A 21,072-nucleotide genomic window follows, 5' to 3' on the forward strand; every position below is an offset into this window, starting at 1 on the left:
TGTTTACTGTTATTTTGTTAACTATATTTTTAATTTAGCTTAGCTTCTTTAGAACTATGGGTTTTTCTTTTAATAATTTATTCGTAGTTCAATATATTTGAGATCGAGACTCGTAAAGGTATCTTGTTGAATTAGGTTTAATACGATTAGAAACTTATTTGAACTATGGGTTTTTTTTATCTAAACATATGTCACTCATTTGTAGTTACTTTGATATAGCTAGATTTATTAATGGATTTAAGGTTTTTAGCATGCACAAACAACTGTGCATATATACTATATTTTTTATTATAAAATTTTGTTGTGTGAATATGTTGTATTTTATTGTTTGAATTGAATTGTATTTTTTATTTTGAATATGTTTCTAATGATTGTGGGTTAATTAATGGGTTAACTAGTATTACCCCTAGATGGGAACACAAAAAAAAAAAAATCAATTTGGGTTAACCGTGTGTTTTTTTTGTGTATTTTAGAGGAAGAGACCTTAATTTCCCATCTAGTAGGGGAAATCCTAATTAGCTCATCTAGTAGGGGACTAATACTCGTTAACCCTTTATTAAGTTTAAATGATTTTTCTAGTTTGTGATGTTTTAGTGGTTTGTAGTTGGTTGATTTTGCAGTGTTATGGACTTAAGTGTGGTGGGTGTTTGTTTGTTATAAAAGTGATTTGTTGCCCATTCATAAACTTGTTTATTTGGATGGTTGGAATCATGAAATGAGTGATGAATGGTCTACATTATCTGTCGTGCTATTATGTTATTGTTTTGTGAATAAGGAGTACATTGTGGAGGTTGAAGTTGTTTATAGTGTCTGCTCTTGGTTAAGTTGTAGTAGTTATTGGTTGTAGTAATTACAATTATGTTCCAAGTGAATCTAATAGCTTGAACTTATTGATGGTTGGTGGTTGTGAGAATGGGGAGCATAAACAAGTGTTTGAGTATTTACTTTTGGGTGAATCTAGTAACTCAAATAAATGAGGGGATAAAGTAGTGAGGCAGTTTGAAGTTATGAATTATATATGTTTTTCTTCGTTTTTATGTTAGAAAACGCAATATTTGTGCCATCCAATATTGTGTCAGAATTGAATGAATGATTATTTTTGTTTTACAACTTTTATTTATTTTGATATATCTCGAGTCGGTACACATTATAATTTATATGTATTAAGGTATACACAATTTATTCGCACACGCATGAATGATATGCACAACTGTCAATGCATACTTTGTGTATATCCATTCGTATTAGTGTATATATATATATATTGATATATAAGGTCGATCTTAGAAGTACATACTTAAAATAAGTATGTAAGTAAAACTTCACTTATAAAATAAATTCAAACGCAATTTTTTGTATATGTGATATATTCACCATAAAAGATTGTCTCCACAAAATTGTAGCTCATTTGGAAACCCCTAATCTAAATAAAAATTGATGTTACATTTAAGAATAAAACTAATGGTAAAAAAATGTTGAGTTATTGCAATCATATTTTATCTAGGTTAGAAGTTTCCAAATTAGCTAAAAGTTGGTAAAGATGATCTTTGTGGTGAATATATTATATCCACAAAATATTTCGTTTGAATTCGTTGTATAGGTGAATTTTTACTTACATACTTACTTTTAACTTAAAATAAATATTTACTATCTATATACTAAAACAGATATCTTTAAATGAGGATTTTCTCTTTCATATGTGATACTCTAATATGAGAGTTAGCATTTTCTTTATCCTATGTGGTACTCTAATATGAAAGATAATATTTTCTAATAGCCTACAATCCCACGTATATGGAAATATCTTTTGAGAGTTTGAGTGTAGTTATAATTATTATATTTGGAGAGTTTGAGTGTATTTTCAATTCTTATATATATGATCAAATAAAAAATAAATGATAAAAAATGGGTGATTTGTATAAGGTAATTTCCTATTACGAATCAAAACTTGCTACAAAATTTGCTACAAAACATTTTGATTAGTCAAACATTTTAAGTGTTCCAATTCTTATATATTTAGCCAAATAAAAAAATTTGCTACAAAATAGGTGATTTGTATAAACTAATTTTCTATTACAAATCATACAATTTTAGTGTATATGATAAAACACTGACTCATTCATTAATAGATAAATCGGAATATAGATACAACTGCATTAAACTAACCTCATAGAATAATTAACGGAAAATCAAAACTTGAATGCAACAAATACATCGAACTAACATCAATAAATAATTATGAGAAAATTGAAAACTGGATGCAAATGCATTGAGCTAACCCTCAAATATTAAATTAACAGGAAATCGAAAACTGAATTCAACTGCATTGAATTAACCTAAAAGAAAAATTAATTATAAATTGGAAACATAATGCAAATGCGTGGAACTAATCTTAAAACATAATTAACGGGAAATCGAAAACCATATGCAACTGCACTGAACTAATCTAAAAAAATACACTGGATGCAAAACCTCAAGAAATAATTAATGGAAAATTGAAAACTGATTGCAAATTAATTGAACTAACCTCAAATAATATTTACCTCAAAAAATAATTAATGGAAAATTAGAAACTGGTTGCAAATTCATTGAACTAACCTCAAATAATATTTAATGGGAAATCAGAAACTTGATGCAAATGCAAACATTAATTTAATCTTAAAAAGTAATTAATAGAAAATCGGAATATTGATACAACTGCATTAAACTAACCTCAAAGAATAATTAACGGAAAATCAAAATTTAGATGCAAATACATCAAACTAATATAAAAAATAATTGTCAAAAAATCATAAACTATATGCAAATGCATTGAGCTAACCCTCAAAGATTAAATTAATTGAAAATCGGAAATTGGATTCAACTGCATTGAACTAACCCCAATGAAAAATTAATTATAAATTAGAAATATAATGCAAATGCGTGAAACTAATCTTAAAAAATAATTAACGGGAAACCGAAAACCGGATGCAACTGCACTTAACTAATCTCAAAAAATAAACTGGATGCAAAACCTCAATAAATAATTAAGGAAAAATTGAAAACTGGATGCAAACTCATTGAACTAAACTAAAACAATAATTAACGGAAAATTGGGAACTATATGCAAATGCAACTTTATCAAATAATAAACAATAAATATAAAATTGGACGCAAATGCATTAAACTAATCTCACATAATAATTAACATGAAATCAGAAACTGGATGCAAATGCATTAAACTTAACTCAAAGAATAATTAACATGAATTTGGAAATTGGATGCAAATATATTAAACTAACCGAAAAGAATAATTAACAAAAAATTAGAAACTGGATGCAACTACATTAAACTAATCTCAAAAAATAAATAACGAAAATTGAAAATTGGATGCAGCTGCATTGAACTAACCTCAAAATGTAAATAACGGAAAATCAGAAACTGGATACAAATGCATTGAGGTAACCTCAAAATATAGTTGAGTTATATGTTGTGGGAATGTCTCAATAAGTATAGTTTTTTTGTATTTAAAATGGTGTTTATTTTATCTCTTTCCGTATGATTGGGAACTTATTGTTATTTAAGTAACTTCAATATATATGAACTTCGCCTTATTAGGCAATCTCACAAAACTTCAATCCAATTTATATTATTAAACGACAAAATAAAGTTGAAGGGTTTTAACAAAGGTGAGTTTTTTTTTTAATGGATAATGAGGTTTTCACGTTATAAAATATTTTGTTGACTGATCAATATAATATTAATATATAATAGTTATGCATATTTGCAAATATTTTTCAGAATAATTAATATAACAACACCCGTTCGTAGATAATCTTTGAAGATTCAACTTAGTGAGTCATGCATAATTTAAAGAATAATTAACGAAAAATCAGAAACTAGATATTCTTCGATGATCCCACATAGTAAATTAAGCATAATTTACTTTTTATGTCATGTTTGCAAGGACATTATAGATGGATTAGTAGAAGTTGGTATTACACACCACATTGGATAATTATAAGAAAATCGTAAATTATATTCAAATACATAACTGAGTTCAAAGAGTAATTAACCGGGAAATCGGAAACTTTATGCAAATTGCATTAAACTAACGACAGAAAATAATTAACGGAAAATTATAAATTGGATGTAAGTCTTTGAAAAGTATTTAAGAGAAAATCGAAAATAGTATGCAAATACATCAAATAAACCTTTAATAATAATTAATGGGAAACCGAAAACTGGATGCAAATGCATTGAACTTAACTCAAAAAATAATTAACAAAAAATAAAAAACCAAATGCAACTGCATTGAACTAACCTCATAGAATAATTGGTGGAAAATTATAAGCTAAATGCAAATGCATTGAAATAATATCAAATAATAGTTAATGGGAAATCAGAAACCGGATATAATTGTATCGAACTAACCTCAAAGCATAAATAATCAGAAACTAGATGCAGATGTATTGAACTAACATTAAAGAGTTATTAATGAGAAATCATGAAACTGAATCCAAATGCAATGAACTAATCTCAAATACTAATTAACGAAACATTGAAAAATAGATAAAACTGCACTGAACTAACATAAATGAATAATTAATGGGAAATTATAAATTTGATATAACTGCATTGAACTAACCTCAAAAAATAATTAACGGGAAATCAAAAACTTGATGCAAATGTATTGAACTAACCTCAAATAACAATTAATATAAAATCGGAAATTGGATGCAACTGCATTGAACTAACCTCAAAGAATAATTAACGGAAAACAAAAAATTGGATGCAATTGTATTAAACTAAAATCAGAGATTAACTAACGCGAAATCAAAAATTGGATGCAAATGTCTTGAAATAATCTCAAAAAATAGTTAACTAGAAATCGGAAGTTGGATTTAACTACATCGCACTAACCTCAAAACATAAATATCAACTTTTTTAGCCTTATCACATGAGTAATTACGAGTAATTAGGAACCCAAAATGAAAGTGAATTTATAAAAATAGACTCTTACATGTATGCAAACTGTATATAAATAGTAAACTATCGAACTAACCTAGAAAAATAATTAACGGAAAATCAAAAAAACTGGATGCAGATGTATTGAACTAACTTCAAAGAGTAATTAACGGGAGGTTATAACCTGGATGCAAATGCAATGAACTAATCTCAAATACTAATTAACGAAACATCGAAAACTGGATGCAACTATACTATTGAATTAACCTTAATGAATAACTAACGAGAAATCATAAAGTGGATGCAATTGCACCGAACTAATCTCAAATAATAATTAACTGGAAATCAAAAACTTAATGCAAGTGCATTGAACTAACCTCAAATAATAATTAATGAGAAATTGAAAACTGGATGCAACGTACGATATTAAACTAACATCAAAGAATAATTAATGAAAAATCATAAACTTGATGCAAAAACATATTGAACTAATAACCCTAAAACATATTTGTATTATATGTATAGAGAATAACTGTCTTGACAAATATAGTCTTGCATTTTAAATATTGTTTATTATAATTATTTTATTATGATTGGGAATACCTTGCTATTTAAGTAACTTTAATATTATCTTCGCCACATTTGACATTCTCACAAAACTTCAATCAAATTTATATTATTAAACCTAACAATAAAAAGAAGTCGATGAGTTTTATCAATGTTTTGTATTTCTTTTTTATAAAGAGTGGTGCAAGAAATTTAAATGAGTAATTAATATAATTTTCATATCTCATAGCTATACATAGTTGCTAATATTTTTTTATAATAATTTAATATAATGGCACCCGTTCGCAGGACACGTTCATGTCATAAATCTTTTTAAGTGTGAGTAGTGTATTCTTTGAGGATATGTAAATAGTCAATTTGTTTAAGTGATTTGTATACATTAGTACGTAAACCGAATGATGATGATTTACCGCTAAATCATCATAAATCTAATAAAACTATTATACAAGCTAGATCGAGTTTAAGATAATTTTATTTGAAAATTACGGATTAATATTCAAAAGAGGATATATATCTCAATTTGATCCCTTAGTTTCTAAGTACTTATACACCATAATCTATGCTCATTAACGTATTTCGATTTATTTTCAATAAAAATTTATTATGATTCTAAAATTTGTCACTAAATCACCATAAATCTAAGAAAACTATTATATAAGCTAGACCGATTTTAAGATAATTCTATTTGAAAATTATGGATTAATATTATAAACCACAAAGTGAATAAGCTATCTCAATTTGATCCATTAGTTTTCAAGTACTTATGTATTATAATCGCTGCTCATTAACGAATTTTGATTTATTTTCAATAAAAATATATTATGATTCGAAAATTTGCTGCTAAATCACCATAAATCTAAGAAAACTATTATACAAACTAGACCGAGTTTAAGATAATTATATTTGAAAATTATGGTTTAATATTCTAAACCACAAAGTAAAGAAATTATCTCAATTTGATCCCTTAATTTCTAAGTACTTATACACCATAATCGTTGGTCATTAACGTATTTCGGTTTATTTTCAATAAAAATATATTCTGAATCAAAAATTTGTGTGAGATATTTTATAAAGCCTTTTCAACACACAAAATATTTAATAGATCCCGGGCGTATGCTCATGTCCAAAATCTAGTGTGCTTCTAAAATCGGCTATATATATATACCTTGACAGCTGCCAAAACCTAAAAGTAAATTTGTATATTAAACTAATGGCTGATTTTTAGTAGAGAATATCTTCCTATCTTGGATAGAATATCTACCAAAACTCGTCTCAATTGGATATGTCTAGCTTTATTAAAAAAATGCTAAAATTGTGGACCGTTAGATAAATATTGAACTTAAACACAACTTTTGACAATGTTAAACATGTTCAAATATCTTGATAATTTGTGGAGATGATCTCTATTGTATGGAGAACATATTCCCAAAAAATAAGCTCTTAGTTCATTATGTAGCTCATAAATATATGAGAGAATATCCCTACAAAAAATCAGCTCAATTGAATATGTTTAATCTTATCAAAAGTTGTACCAAAATTACACAAATATAGGCCGTTGGATAATTTCATAACATTATAAATGATTTTTTACGAGATTGTACCCTTCAAATGAATTGGTTTTTTGCGAAGATTATCTCCATTGTGTGGAGAACATCTCCACCAAAAATTAGCTTATACTTAATTGTAATTAGTGGTGGAGTAACTATAAGGCGAAATTTATATAACAAGTTTCGTTTATCACACTTTTTATACCATAGTTTATGCCATGCCCTACAACTTTATGTACAACGTGAATTATAACATAATTTTTTGTAGATGTATTCAACTAACCATGAAAATCACTTATGTAAAATTTCAACTTATTTAATAATATTTAACTATGTTAAAAGACGATTGCAAAATTGAAAAATTCGAACCGTTTAAAAAAAATCAAAATTTTTAACTAGGTTAGAGATTTCTAAATGAGACGAATTTTTGAAGAGATATTATCAATGGTTAGTAGATCATATCCATATATTATTAACACGTATCATGTTCTCATATTCTAGGGAGTGTGGTATAATTGTATAAACTATGGTAAATGGAAACTGCTCGTTTATATACACTGAAATTATTTACCTAAATTTTCCTTTTTTTTTTTTTTTTTTTTTTTTCTAATGTTGCTTTACGGTAGACTCAAACAAAAAATTATGTTAGAAAGTCAGACACTATCACCCTAAAAACAGAATTGAACAAATTTTTGTCTCACAAATACATCAAAATTCCGGCTCAGACGGCTAACATTATGCACGTGTACGTGTCCATAAATCAGCAGTGGTTAGAACCGAGTTACAGCTTAAACTGCCACTTATAAGTAGTAGAGATATACTCGTATCCGGAGACACGAATAACTAACGAAAAAGTCAAAAAGTGACGAATAGAAAAGCTGCGTCAATTTTGTGGGACTCTTCTTCCCAATTCCAACCGTTAACTTCTCTCTCTAATCTCTTTATCCGCGAAACGGCAACGGATTTTTGTGACTCAATCGGATTCCTCCCGTTGTATTTGTGACTAAAAATAACACAAGCGTGCGAGCAGACAAAGTGGCTCACCACAAGATCATACTATTTCAATAGCATCGGCAAAGTGGCTCAACTCCTTCAAAATCGAATCACTTTCTTTGATTTTGATTTGTCAACTTTCCAGTGTTCCATGAAGTGTGGACACACACTTATTCAGCTATAAAACTGGGTACCTGGTGGATGAATTGATAATTGGAAACTGAAACAAAGAAACAAAGAAACAAAGAGAGACAATGGGTACTCCGGAAAAAACAATCCCCCCTCTTCTCACACCTTACAAGATGGGCAAGTTCCAATTATCTCACAGGTATGATTGTACTTATACACAACATATTTTTCATAGACTGGAAATTAGATGCTAAGAAATGTTATTTGTTATTGTTTTTTTTTGTTGTAGAGTTGTTTTGGCACCAATGACTAGACAGAAATCTTACGGACAGAAAGCTTACGCAAATGTCCCTCAACCACATGCAATTTTGTATTACGCTCAACGAACCAGCAAAGGAGGACTTCTTATAGCTGAAGCCACCGGGGTTTCTGATACTGCTCAAGGGTAAAATCGTTACCATTTATTAATTTTCTATTGAAGGTTACATACCTCAATTTTACCTGTGTAATTTCACTTAGATCTCCGTTTCGTAACTAATTGGTCATGAATCCAGCTCTGTATCATTTCAAAATCCCCGTAAACTATTAGTATGTTTGTAGGATGCTCATTATTTTAGTATCTAGGAATGGTACAAGTAACTAATGGGCCACATTGTAACCTTGGTCCTAGGGACACTTGGTATAAATCAAAAGATTTCTGGAGATGAAAAATGTGGAAGAGCTACAATTCTATAAAAGTGATCCGACGTAATCTGGTAGAAGCTCCCACTGTGAAATCAGGAATGATATAGGAATACTCCATGGCATTTTGCAGCCAGTCAATGGCTGTAAATTTTGTTGCAAATGGCTGTGTCATTCCATTCTTTTGTACTGTGGATTACAACCTGCGACAACCGAATTTTTTGGATTCCTTATATGTTCTGAAACTATTTGCTTTAGACCAAGCAAGGGTTATTACTTTACTATTTAGAAAAGTATATACGCACTGCTTGGAACGTATTTTGGGGGAAGATGCTAAGGTAGTACCCCCTGCTTATGGACGTGGAGACCAAAGTTTGGTCTTGAAAGCTCACTTGCACTAAGGATCGATCCTGAAAAGGTCGCGATCTACATTTGTTTCACTTATAGATGGTTTTTCAGAATTGCATGACCATTTATGTGGTTTACTTATTGCCATTTAATTTATTAGGTATCCAGATACACCTGGTATTTGGACAAAGGAGCAGGTGGAAGCTTGGAAACCCATTGTAGACGCTGTCCATGCAAAGGGTGGTACCTTCTTTTGCCAGCTTTGGCATGTAGGAAGGGTTTCTAATACTGGTGTGATTTGTATTTGTCAAAATTAAACTACTATTTTCATATATTCTTCATCGCAGGGGCGGATCTAGGGTGGGGGGTATTGTCGAAAAAAAAATACTAGTTATATAATTCACAGTTTCACCCAAAAAATAAAATTATGATAAAAATTTGTTCTATCCGCCCTTGATTCAAAATCCCGGATCCGCCCTGCTTCATCGGTGATGAGTTAAAAAAAAACATAAGAAAAATGTTTGGTGGATGGAACATTTCTATTTAAGGATCTTAAAACTGCTGGTGACTTTGTTTTTCTTTCTCGTCTACTGTGCAATCATTTCTTTGTTTCTTAATGTCTTCTTATACAGGTTTTCAGCCTAATGGACAAGCTCCAATATCTTCTACTGACAAGTCACTGGCGCCTAAAAAACTATCCAATGGTATTGATGAAGCAGAATTTTCACCTCCTCGGCGGTTAAAAACAAAAGAAATTCCTCAAATTGTAAACGATTTCAGAATCGCTGCTAGGAATGCTATAGAAGCTGGTATTACAACTTTCCTAAATGCACTCTTACGCACTGGCGCATCATGAGATGTTACCTGTGTGGTTGTGTCTACATTACCCTTATTTGTTTCCTCGTGCAAGTAGACTTTACACATTAAATGACCCATGTCTTCATCAATGTGGCATTTGCATTCAACACTAATGTACTTTTGTTTCTTGTCAGAATCTCGTCCTGATCATTTTCAAACATGTTAATGCAGGTTTTGATGGGGTTGATATCCATGGAGCACATGGCTACCTAATTGATCAGTTCATGAAAGATCATGTCAATGACCGAACAGATGAATACGGTGGCACTCTTGAAAATCGGTGTCGGTTCGCTTTGGAAATTGTGGAAGCAGTAGTCAATGAGATTGGAGTTGATAGAGTTGGAATAAGGCTCTCCCCATTCGGTAGTTATATGGAGTCAGGTGACTCAGACCCAGAAGGTCTTGGACTTTACATGGCTGAATCACTAAATAAATATGGCATTCTTTACTGCCATATGGTTGAACCAAGAATGAAGTTGGTACGAGAGAAATTAGAAACTCCTCATAGTCTTCTGCCAATGAGAAAGGCTTTCAAGGGTACTTTCATTGTTGTTGGAGGTTATGAGAGGGAAGATGGTAACAAAGCAATTGCTGAGAATTATGCAGATCTTGTTGCTTATGGCAGGTTGTTCTTAGCCAACCCTGATCTGCCAAGGAGGTTTGAGCTTGGTGCTCCTCTTAACAAATATGACAGAGAGACTTTTTACATATCTGATCCTGTTCGCGGTTATGTTGACTACCCATTTCTGGAATCTAGTACCGATGTTTCCAGTTGAAAATATAACAATTATAATATTATACTGGTACCCCTTGTGTATATTGGTGGGGTTGAATAAATTTATATGAATACAATGGCGAACAATAATTGCAGATTTTCAAATCTAGTTCATGCCTTACCAAGTTTTTAAAGGCTCTTTTCAAACCTGGGACATTTTTAGTACCGTAGTTCTGAGAAATTTAGCTTACTAAAGCCTCTTATAAGAGAAATACACCACAGGGGAAAATGATGGGACGGTGTTCATGTTAGTGGCTTCTCGTTTTACTTTAAGATGTTGATACAATGTTCCATCTCCAACGAGATCAGAAGGTTTTCTGGCGATTTACTCAATACATTAGACATGTGATCAGAAGCTCTATCATACAGTTGTTCTCCTATAATGTGAAAAACCAAGGACTACACCGTAGACCCGCTGGACAGGGCACAACTAAAGAAATATCGGGTGGCACATGTACAATTTGCTAAAATGTAAAAACGGGGGTAGGAGAGAAATGTATACCTAGCGTCCAAACTAAGCAATTCTTCCTAGCAAGGCTTAAAGCCTATAATAACTCTTGAATGACAAGCTAAGAAAATCGCAGACACATACTCATTTAATTTAACAAACAAATAATTTCATGTAATCAAACTCAGATTCTTTGCTCATTTGGACCAAACAAATACAAAAATAGAAAAGATGATAGCTCCATTATGAGAACCCCCAACCAATGAGATCGGTATGCTTCAAGATAATTGGTATCGCTATGCTCCCAACTGCTGAAAATCCAATTAAGAACTTGGTAGCATCTTCCCAGCTGTTGCAGAGGTTTTAAAAGCAAAATAGAGCAAGTCAATATTTTATGAAGGAGAAGCTTTAATTGAATGTGTAAATGCAAAACGGTAAAAGAGTATTTCATTTCTATCAGAAGGCTGACCTGTATCACTTTCAGAAAAATTAGAGTTATCCGAACCCATAAAGAACATCAAAGGCATGGGAAGAAGTACATACATGATAACTGCATGAAGATAGAAAAGTCCACCAATTATTTCAACAATGTAATACAGATACTGATTTACTTATGACCTTCAATGGCATCCACACTTTCTGAAAAGACATTACATCAATCACTAGTATTTAGACATGAGTTTGTAACTCTTTTTACAATCTAAAACTGATATAAGCAATTAAATGGAATCACAAAAGGAAGCAGATTGTCTGACTGAACTAAACTGAACAGAAATCATGTTCATAACGAAGAATATTTGAGTAAACAGACAAAAATATTCATCTGCGCAAATATTTGAGTAATAGCACTGTCATGAAATAACACACATAAATGAACTATCACTTGACTTACCGAGAATGAATCGGCTTTTCCGATACGCATGAGGAGATTGACGCAAGTACGCAACGGTAAAATAGTCGCTTCTGATTCAGCTGGGCTTACATGCATCTGCTCACAACTCAAAACAACAACACAAATATTTAATCTACTTTCCTCAAACAGAAAAATAACAAATCTATAAAAGTTTTAACGAAGTAAACAATGATAATATGAAAAACCTTGGATGAAATGAAAAAAAATAGAACCTGAATAGAAGTACAAGCGTATTCGATTGCTTGCATAGTTTGTTAAAGTCGAGATATATCGATCAATGATGCTCCATATAGAGAACTTTCCATCTTCCTCTTTGTTTTTGATATTGAAGAATGAAGATTAGTAAGTTTGGTTTTGGTGAAATGAGGACGAGTATCAACGAGGGAAGAGTGATGAAAGTAGAAGGAACTTTTTTGGAAATGAAAAAAATGAGGTTTTTGCTTCTATTTATAGCTTGGGTTAGCCCAAGTTAGTTGGGCTTTAATTGTGTAAGTCCAAGTCCAGGCCCATTATTAGCTCGACTTGGACCGGGTTGTGTTTTTAATATTTTGAGCTGACACCTATTACCGAATTACCGTTTCCAATGTTATGGCTTATTATGGGCATGCAGGCGAGAAACAAAACAAGTTTGCTAGCGGACAACATACAACCGTCCAATTGTCCAAACTCATTGGATTTGTAGGTAAGTGTTGATTCTCTAATTTGTTGGAATGTTCTTTGTACTGTACTGGGGACTGGACACATTGATGGTGGATCCGTGGATGAGCTGATGAGTTACGAACTTACAATTCAAACAAGGGAAGAAAGAAAGACAGGATGAGTAGTACTGATGAAAAGACAATCCCTCTTCTCACACCTTACACAATGGGTAAATTCTATTTATCTCACAGGTGTGTTTCTGCTGTTTTTCTCTTCCGTGTGCAGAATATATATGTACGTTTTCATTAAATGGTTGTTCCCCTATGCCGAGCATTTACTTTTTCATTAAAGGACTTACTCTATTTTCAAAAGAAATTTAAAGGGCAGAATTAAGTGCAATAATTTGTTTTTTCTGGTTCCCACAAGCCACAGGATTTTCATCTGTTTGAAGTTACCAGCTTGGCAATGTCTTTTAATAAGATGGTATGGAGTACCCTATGCGGACTGTTTGTGTAAAACTTCTTCATGGTGACACTGATACGTACCGTACTCAATATGAAATATGGTATATCATGCTTTCTAGCTTCCACTTTAGCATGAAGCACACCTATTAATTAGGAATTGCCAGTGTCTGGTCTGTGACACCTTACTATTATTTGATGTGTCCACTGTCCACCGCCTTGTTGTGTGTCATGTTTGTGGCCTCTGCTTGATCTATTTGGTGTACCATACCTCTCTACAATCTCAGGTTTTTAGAACAATTGGGATTAAATTGTTGTGAATCTTGAATAGCTGAGCTAAATATTTTTTTCTTGTTCTTGTAGGGTAGTTTTGGCGCCACTAACTAGACAGAGATCTTTCGACAATGTCCCTCAACCACATGCCATTTTATATTACTCTCAGAGAACCACCAAAGGAGGACTGCTCATAGCTGAAGCCACAGGGGTTTCTGACACAGCTCAAGGGTAAGCTACATTTAGCAACCGATAATTCTGTCATCATTTTATTACTCGCATACCTAGAGAGTATAGTTTCACTGCGAAGTTCACATTTACAGAGGAGGTGTGATCTTGAATGGGCCCTTCTCTAACGATGGTCATGATCTCCACAGAGAAATTATTTTCCCTGGAACACAGCCCTTGACTCGTGTCAATATATTCGTACCAGCATGTCCATTTAGTCTCGTAAATCTTGTGCGCCTTAATTTGTGACCCTATATATTTATAGCTTATTGGCATCTGCTTTGTTAGGTATCCACATACGCCTGGTATTTGGACTAAAGAGCAGGTGGAAGCTTGGAAACCAATTGTAGACGCTGTCCATGCCAAGGGTGGTGTTTTCTTTTGTCAGATTTGGCATGTAGGAAGGGCTTCAAATTACGGTATGATTTCGATTTGTTAAAAGTATATAGATGATGAGTTTTCGATACTCTTCTTAATCTTAGTACTTGTTTACAGATTTTCAGCCAAATGGACAAGCTCCAGTCTCTTGTACAGACAAGTCACATGGTGCAAAGTATTCACCTCCTCGCAGGTTAAAAACAGAGGAAATTCCTGATATTGTCAATGATTTCAGAATCGCTTCCAGAAATGCTATAGAAGCTGGTAAGACCCCTTACCCGAGCATATATACACGGAACGAACAAAATGGCCATCCTTGCCTAAGGCACCCTATATTTGTTTTTCATGAAAATACATTTTGGCACGCTAAGCATGTGGCACGTTCATTCAACGGCATCACAGCAAATTACTTTGTTTCTTGTCGAAAGCTTGTATATATCATTGTGAAGTATCCAGGGCAGTGCATTTCCAACGGAACAAGTGGCCAGACAAATTGTGCAAAATGTCATGTTGAAATGTGAAAGAGTTCACACATTTTTTTCTACACCTTTGTTGTTGTTGTTGTTGTTGTTGTTGTGTGTGTGGGGGGGAGGCTTGATTTGATAAATTTCCCCTTTGTATGCTTGCTTGTTCAAGTGAATCTCAACCAAAGGTTTGCTGATTGTCACTCCTATCAATTTCACAGCATTTGACTCAGTACAGCTTGATTCTGTTGGTATTTCACTCTTTCCAATGCTTCTCAGCTTTCTTGTACTGCTTCATATGAAACTTCACTGGATTAGATTCCAAGTAAACGTTAAACCAATATTGCTTGCTCTATTTTGGACCTACTAATTCTCACTGGTGAAACTCACCAAGCATATATAAAAGACTCAATTCATCAGTACACTGGCGGGGAAGGTTTAATCTTTCGATATAATGCAGGTTTTGATGGCGTTGAGATCCACGGGGCAAATGGCTACCTACTTGATCAGTTCATGAAAGAACATGTCAATGATCGAACAGACAAATACGGAGGGACACTTGAAAACAGGTGCCGTTTCCCTTTGGAAGTTGTGGAAGCGGTTGTCAATGAGATTGGAGCTGACAGAGTTGGAATTAGGCTTTCCCCTTTCCCTAGTTATATGGAATCAGCTGACTTGAAGTTAGAAGCTCTTGGTCTTTACATGGCTGAATCAATTAACAAATATGGGATTTTGTACTGTCATGTGGTTCAACCAAGAATGAAGTTGGTAGGAAAGAAAGTAGAAACTCCTCAGAGTCTTCTGCCAATGAGAAAGGCTTTCAATGGTACTTTCATGGTTGCTGGGGATTATGATAGAGTAGATGGTAACAAATCAATTGCAGAGAACTATGCAGATCTTGTTGCTTACGGCAGGTGGTTCTTAGCCAACCCTGACTTGCCAAGGAGGTTTGAGCTTGATGCACCTCTCAACAATTACGTTAGAGAGACTTTTTACGTTCCTGATCCTGTTCGTGGTTACGTTGACTATCCATTTCTTGAATCTGCATTTGAATTATAACAACCCATGCAACTAGATACAATCCAAAGATGCTGTACAATTTTATCTTACCAAATAATGTTGTGAAAGGGGAAATGCTAGAGAATAATCCTTTTCTTCGGTGACGCATGTTGTGACCTCCTGGAGGAAAGAACTATATTTTGCGCGTATACGTGGGGTAGCAAAGTGATTTGAGTCGTGAGACATTGGTCCCGGTAAGGTTCCTTTCCAAAGCCTATGGGCTTCAAAATTTTAAAAGGTTATATTGATATACCCCACCACTAGTTGCAATTAAGATTATTCTCATTATAATTGAAATTAGAATTTCCCCCAACTTGACAGTCAGAAGAAAAATAAGTCAACCACAGTAGCCGCCAGTTGACTAGTCAAAAATTGTGAATTCTTCTAAATATTTTTTTTATGTGAAAATTATGAAATTTACCATAAATACTGTTTAAAACCCACAATTCGAAAATTAAACACTGTTCAAAGCCCACAAAGACACAAATACAAAATTACGAACACCCACTATAAAATGGCAACTAACTACTTTTACTTCCAATTTGGAATGGAGAAAAACTGCATACAACATACGTTGTTGCTCTACTGGAACTCTGGAAGTAAGCCGAACCACAAGTCTGAACTCAAATATACCGAGACATTGGTTTTTCACAGCTTGGGTGTCCTGTCTCATGTAGTCATGTTTAAATAATATTTTCGAAGTATCAACTTTTCAGGATACTATACAGTCTGATATTATCAAAATTTTCCCTTTTAGAATTTATATAATAAGGTGGTGGTAGCACATAGCAGGCCAATTGAAATGGACGGAGTAGAAGAAGTTGGGGTGGGTTGTTTAATGGTGCAAATGCAACCACCTGCTACTGCTGGTACTAAATAAACTAAGATTGTCAAATCATGAATCTTAATATAAACAGTTATCAACCATATAAAGCTCCCTTTCTTTGATGCCATACTTCTCCAGTGTAGAAAGTAGAAACCAACTTCTCTTTCTCTATCTCATCTGGATACTCTCCATTTGGACTAGCTACAGCTCCAGTATAAGACTGCCCTGCAACCTTAGCAGCACCACTATAATGAAACAAACCCCAGCTCAGATCATCAGAAATTCATTTGACACCACACCATTATCTAAAACACTAAAATAAAATGTCCCTGGAATATTTCCTTTCTGTAGTGAGTTCTTGCCATTCTCAGGAGACTCACAATTCTGTAATGTGTCTCTGACGTGTGTGGTGAATAGGATAATGTGAATAGAAAGAAGACGAAGTTACTCGATGGCTAGGTTTGAGTAAAGGGTTTTTACTCCTGTATCTAATTTCGAGTTGTGGGCTCTGAACAGTGTCTATGACAAATTTTATAATTTCCACAGAAAAAAAATATTTATGACAATTCACAATTCTTGATTAGTCAATTCACGTCCACTGTTGGTTGACATCTTTTGACGGTCAAGTTTGGGAGGAAATTCTAATTTCAATTATAATAGGGTTAGCAGATTTGACGATGGCGTAAGAAGTGACGTTTGTTTTTACATTTATTAGACCAATCATTGCGTGCCACAACCACAAAGTACCACCACAAGATCATACTATTTCTGTATCAAGGAAATAATTGAATTTGTATATTATTATAAAACTCAACTCCGTCAAAACAAGTGTGCGTGCTTATTACAAATCCAATCACTTTCTTGATTTTGATTCGTCAACGGACACACACTAATTCAGCTATAAAACCCCGCACCTGGTGGTTGAATTGATATTAATTCGAAACTGAAACAAAGAAAAGAAAGAAAGAAAGAGAGAGAGAGAATGGGTTCTATTGAAAAGACAATCCCTCTTCTCACACCTTACAAGATGGGCAAGTTCCAATTATCTCACAGGTATTATTATACTGTTTTGTCTCTCTTATACACAACATATTTTTCATAGGCTGGAAAACATATTTTTCATAGGCTGGAAATTAGATGCTAAGAAATGTTAGTTGATCTTTTTTATGTTGGGCTGTAGAGTTGTTTTGGCACCATTGACTAGACAGAGATCTTACGGAAATGTCCCTCAACCGCATGCAATTTTGTATTACTCTCAACGAACCACCAAAGGAGGATTTCTTATAACTGAAGCCACTGGGGTTTCTGATACTGCTCAAGGGTAATAACTTTACCATCTATTAATTTTGTATTGAAGGTTATATACCTCAATTTTACCTGTGTCGATTTCACTTAGATCTCCGTTTCGTAACTTCTTGGTCATGAATCCAGCTCTGTATCAATTTCAAAATCCTCGTAAACTATTAGTATGTTTATACATTGTAGAATACTCGTGAAGATGGCATTTTAGTATCTAGGTATGGTACTAAGGTCCTAGTGGACCACATTGTACCTTGGTCCTAGGTGCACTTGGTATAAATCAAAATATTGCTAGAAAGGAAAAATGTGGATGAGCTATGCTTGTATCAAAGTGATCCGAGATAATCTGGCTGTTTATGCTAGAAGCTTCCATTGTGAAATCAGGAATTATATAGGAATACTCCATGGAATTTTGTTGGAAATGGCTCTCTCATTTCATTCTTTAGCACTGTAGAGTATAGCCAGCAACAACCGAATTTTTTGAATTCCAGATATGTTCTGAAACTATTTGCTTTAGACCAAGTCAGGCTTAGTACGTTACTATTTAGGAAAATATATAAGCACTGCTTGGAACGTATGTTGGGGGAAGATGCTAAGGTAGTACCCCAGCTTATGGATGTGGAGACCAAACTTTGCTCTCGAAAAGCTCACTTGCTAAGGATCGATCTTGAAAAGGTCGCGATCTACATTTGTTTCACATATAGATGGTTTGTCGGAATTGCATGACTCTGTATATGGTTTAATTTACTTATTGCCATTTAATTTATTAGGTATCCAGATACGCCTGGTATTTGGACAAAGGAGCAGGTGGAAGCTTGGAAACCCATTGTAGATGCTGTCCATGCCAAGGGTGGCGTCTTCTTTTGCCAGATTTGGCATGTAGGAAGGGTTTCTAATACAGGTATGATTTGTATTTGTCAAACGTAAACTACTATTTTTATATTTTCTTCATAGGCGATGAGTTGAAAAATGTTTAGTGGATGCAGCATGTCTATTTAAGGATCTTAAAAGTGGATATGATTTTGTTTTTCTTTCTCATCTAGTGTTCAATCATTTCTTTGGTTCTAATGTCTTCTCATGCAGGTTTTCAGCCTAATGGACAAGCTCCAATATCTTCTACTGACAAGTCACTGACACCACAAATACGATCCAATGGCATTGATGAAGCACAATTTACTCCTCCTCGGAGGTTAAAAACAGAAGAAATTCCTCAAATTGTAAACGATTTCAGAATTGCTGCCAGGAATGCTATAGAAGCTGGTAACACCACTTTCCTCAATACACTTATACACTACTGGCACATCATAAGGCGTTACCTGTGTCTACATTACTCTTATTTGTTTCCTCGTGCAAGTAGACTTTGACACGTTAAATGGCATGTGGCATTTGCATTCAACACTAATATACTTTTGTTTCATGTTAGAATCTTGTACTGATCACTTTCAAACATGTTAATGCAGGTTTTGATGGGGTTGAGATCCATGGGGCGCATGGCTACCTGATTGATCAGTTCATGAAAGATCATGTCAATGACCGAACAGATGAATATGGTGGCACTCTTGAAAATCGGTGTCGGTTCGCTCTGGAAATTGTGGAAGCAGTAGTCAATGAGATTGGAGCTGATAGAGTTGGAATAAGGCTCTCCTTTTGCTAGTTATATGGAGTCAGGTGACTCGGACCCAAAAGCTCTTGGACTTTACATGGCTAAATCACTAAACAAATATGACATTCTTTACTGCCATATGGTTGAACCAAGAATGAAGTTGGTAGGACAGAAATTAGAAACTCCTCATAGTCTTCTGCCAATGAGAAAGGCTTTCAAGGGTACTTTCATAGCTGTTGGAGGTTATGTGGAGGAAGATGGTAACAAAGCAATTGCTGAGAATTATGCAGATCTTGTTGCTTATGGCAGGTGGTTCTTAGCCAACCCTGATCTACCGAGGAGGTTTGAGCTTGGTGCACCTCTTAACAAATATGATAGAGAGACTTTTTACATATCTGATCCTGTTCGTGGTTATGTTGACTACCCGTTTCTGGAATCTAGTACTGATGTTTCCAGTTGAAAATGTAACAAATATAGTATTATTGATACGCCTTGTGCCTTTGGAAGTATCTATGACTTCCCTGATCCTGTTCGTGGTTATGTTGACTACCCGTTTCTAGAATCTAATACTTATGTTTCCAGTTGAAAATGTAACAAATATAGTATTATTGATACGCCTTGTGCCTTTGGAAGTATCTATGACTTCATTCAAATCATTATATTTGAATGATTTTTCCATAATATAAGGATTTTTCTATAAATCCAAATCCAAATACAAGTCCAACCTTTGTTCCAATTGCCATTATTCAAAATATTACTATTCATAATAAAAATATCAAACTCCAATAAATAAACATTTATTTTTAGATTCCAATAAATAAACGGAGTGACTTTCAATGAACCAAATGACGGTGGAGAATCTTTCTAAGAAATTTTTACAAACACAATTTGCAATACAATTTTTGTGCAATGCTAAAAGTGGAGTCATTTCCTAAAACAACTTGTATATTATGATTTAAATAACCTAATACTATTTAACTAGGAAGTCACACCTAGTTTTTTTTCCTTTCCGGAATGAGTTCAACTTCTTAGAAGTCACGCACCAAAGACTTTGAAAATTATCACAACAAACACACTAGAGCAAAACCACTAATTATCCACAAACAATCAATAACAATCAATAAATATGAAAGTAAATGCAAAGAAACACAAGATTTATAGAAGTTCGGTAAGTGTTACCTATGTCTACACAAGAGCTGGGTTTCCACTATAGTAAAGATTATATAGAATCAACCATAGTAAAGTTTTCTAGAATCAAGAACAAACAACCTCACTCAAATACTAAAAATAAAGAAAGGAAACCACATAAAACTTAAATTCATCGATCACAAACTCTTGTCAGTTTCAGAGAGGATAGCTCTCAAGTCATCAACTCTTCAGTTTTCGACAAAAGGTTCTTTCTACTTTCTCACCTTCATTATATTCTTGTTCATTTGGTTGGTGCAATGTTGGTTCTATTTTGATTGATTTTGCTTTTTATTTTTGAATTTGAATGTAATTTTTGAATTTGTTATCTTCTTTATAATTACAATCATTTTTTTGCCATTACTTTGTTTACTAATGTCAAATTTCGAAGGAATTGAGACGTCTTAGATTGTATTTGCGTGAATGATGTCTGTAAGATACAATTAGCTTA

At 33.3% G+C, this 21,072-nt stretch overlaps 2 protein-coding genes, 1 long non-coding RNA gene and 1 pseudogene across 6 annotated transcripts; 3 read left to right on the forward strand and 1 right to left on the reverse strand.

Annotated features, from left to right (window-relative positions):
* The first annotated feature begins 7,869 nt into the window (after positions 1-7,869).
* On the forward strand, positions 7,870-10,954 carry LOC147500242 (putative 12-oxophytodienoate reductase 11). Its single transcript, XM_086561919.1, has 5 exons — positions 7,870-8,382; positions 8,473-8,628; positions 9,373-9,503; positions 9,845-10,021; positions 10,242-10,954. Exons 1-5 carry the CDS (start codon positions 8,309-8,311, stop codon positions 10,844-10,846), a joined length of 1,143 nt encoding a protein of 380 aa, XP_086418045.1. The 5' UTR covers positions 7,870-8,308; the 3' UTR covers positions 10,847-10,954.
* Positions 10,955-11,705: 751 nt separating this feature from the next.
* Positions 11,706-12,611, reverse strand: LOC147500243 (uncharacterized). Its single transcript, XR_015196256.1, has 3 exons — positions 12,419-12,611; positions 12,186-12,281; positions 11,706-11,843 (listed from the first exon to the last, which is right to left on the reverse strand). It is a non-coding gene; the product is annotated as an uncharacterized LOC147500243 (long non-coding RNA).
* A 255-nt stretch (positions 12,612-12,866) lies between these two features.
* LOC147500244 (putative 12-oxophytodienoate reductase 11) lies at positions 12,867-15,812 on the forward strand. 3 transcript variants are annotated; one of them, XM_086561921.1, is made up of 5 exons: positions 12,867-13,096; positions 13,675-13,810; positions 14,096-14,226; positions 14,303-14,449; positions 15,110-15,812. In XM_086561921.1, the coding sequence occupies exons 1-5, from the start codon at positions 13,036-13,038 to the stop codon at positions 15,706-15,708; spliced, it is 1,074 nt and encodes a 357-aa protein (XP_086418047.1). In that variant the 5' UTR covers positions 12,867-13,035; the 3' UTR covers positions 15,709-15,812. The 3 variants fall into 3 exon arrangements, with proteins under 3 accessions (XP_086418047.1, XP_086418048.1, XP_086418046.1); XM_086561922.1 differs by having other exon boundaries at positions 12,868-13,074; XM_086561920.1 differs by having other exon boundaries at positions 12,869-13,096; positions 13,670-13,810.
* Positions 15,813-17,370: 1,558 nt separating this feature from the next.
* LOC147500245 (putative 12-oxophytodienoate reductase 11) lies at positions 17,371-20,137 on the forward strand (annotated as a pseudogene). The gene is made up of 5 exons (XR_015196269.1): positions 17,371-17,587; positions 17,715-17,855; positions 18,604-18,734; positions 18,917-19,093; positions 19,294-20,137. The product of XR_015196269.1 is annotated as a putative 12-oxophytodienoate reductase 11 (transcript).
* The last annotated feature ends 935 nt before the right edge of the window (positions 20,138-21,072 follow it).

This window comes from Coptis chinensis, chromosome 5, assembly GCF_015680905.1.
Source record: "Coptis chinensis isolate HL-2020 chromosome 5, ASM1568090v1, whole genome shotgun sequence".
NCBI lineage: Eukaryota > Viridiplantae > Streptophyta > Magnoliopsida > Ranunculales > Ranunculaceae > Coptis > Coptis chinensis.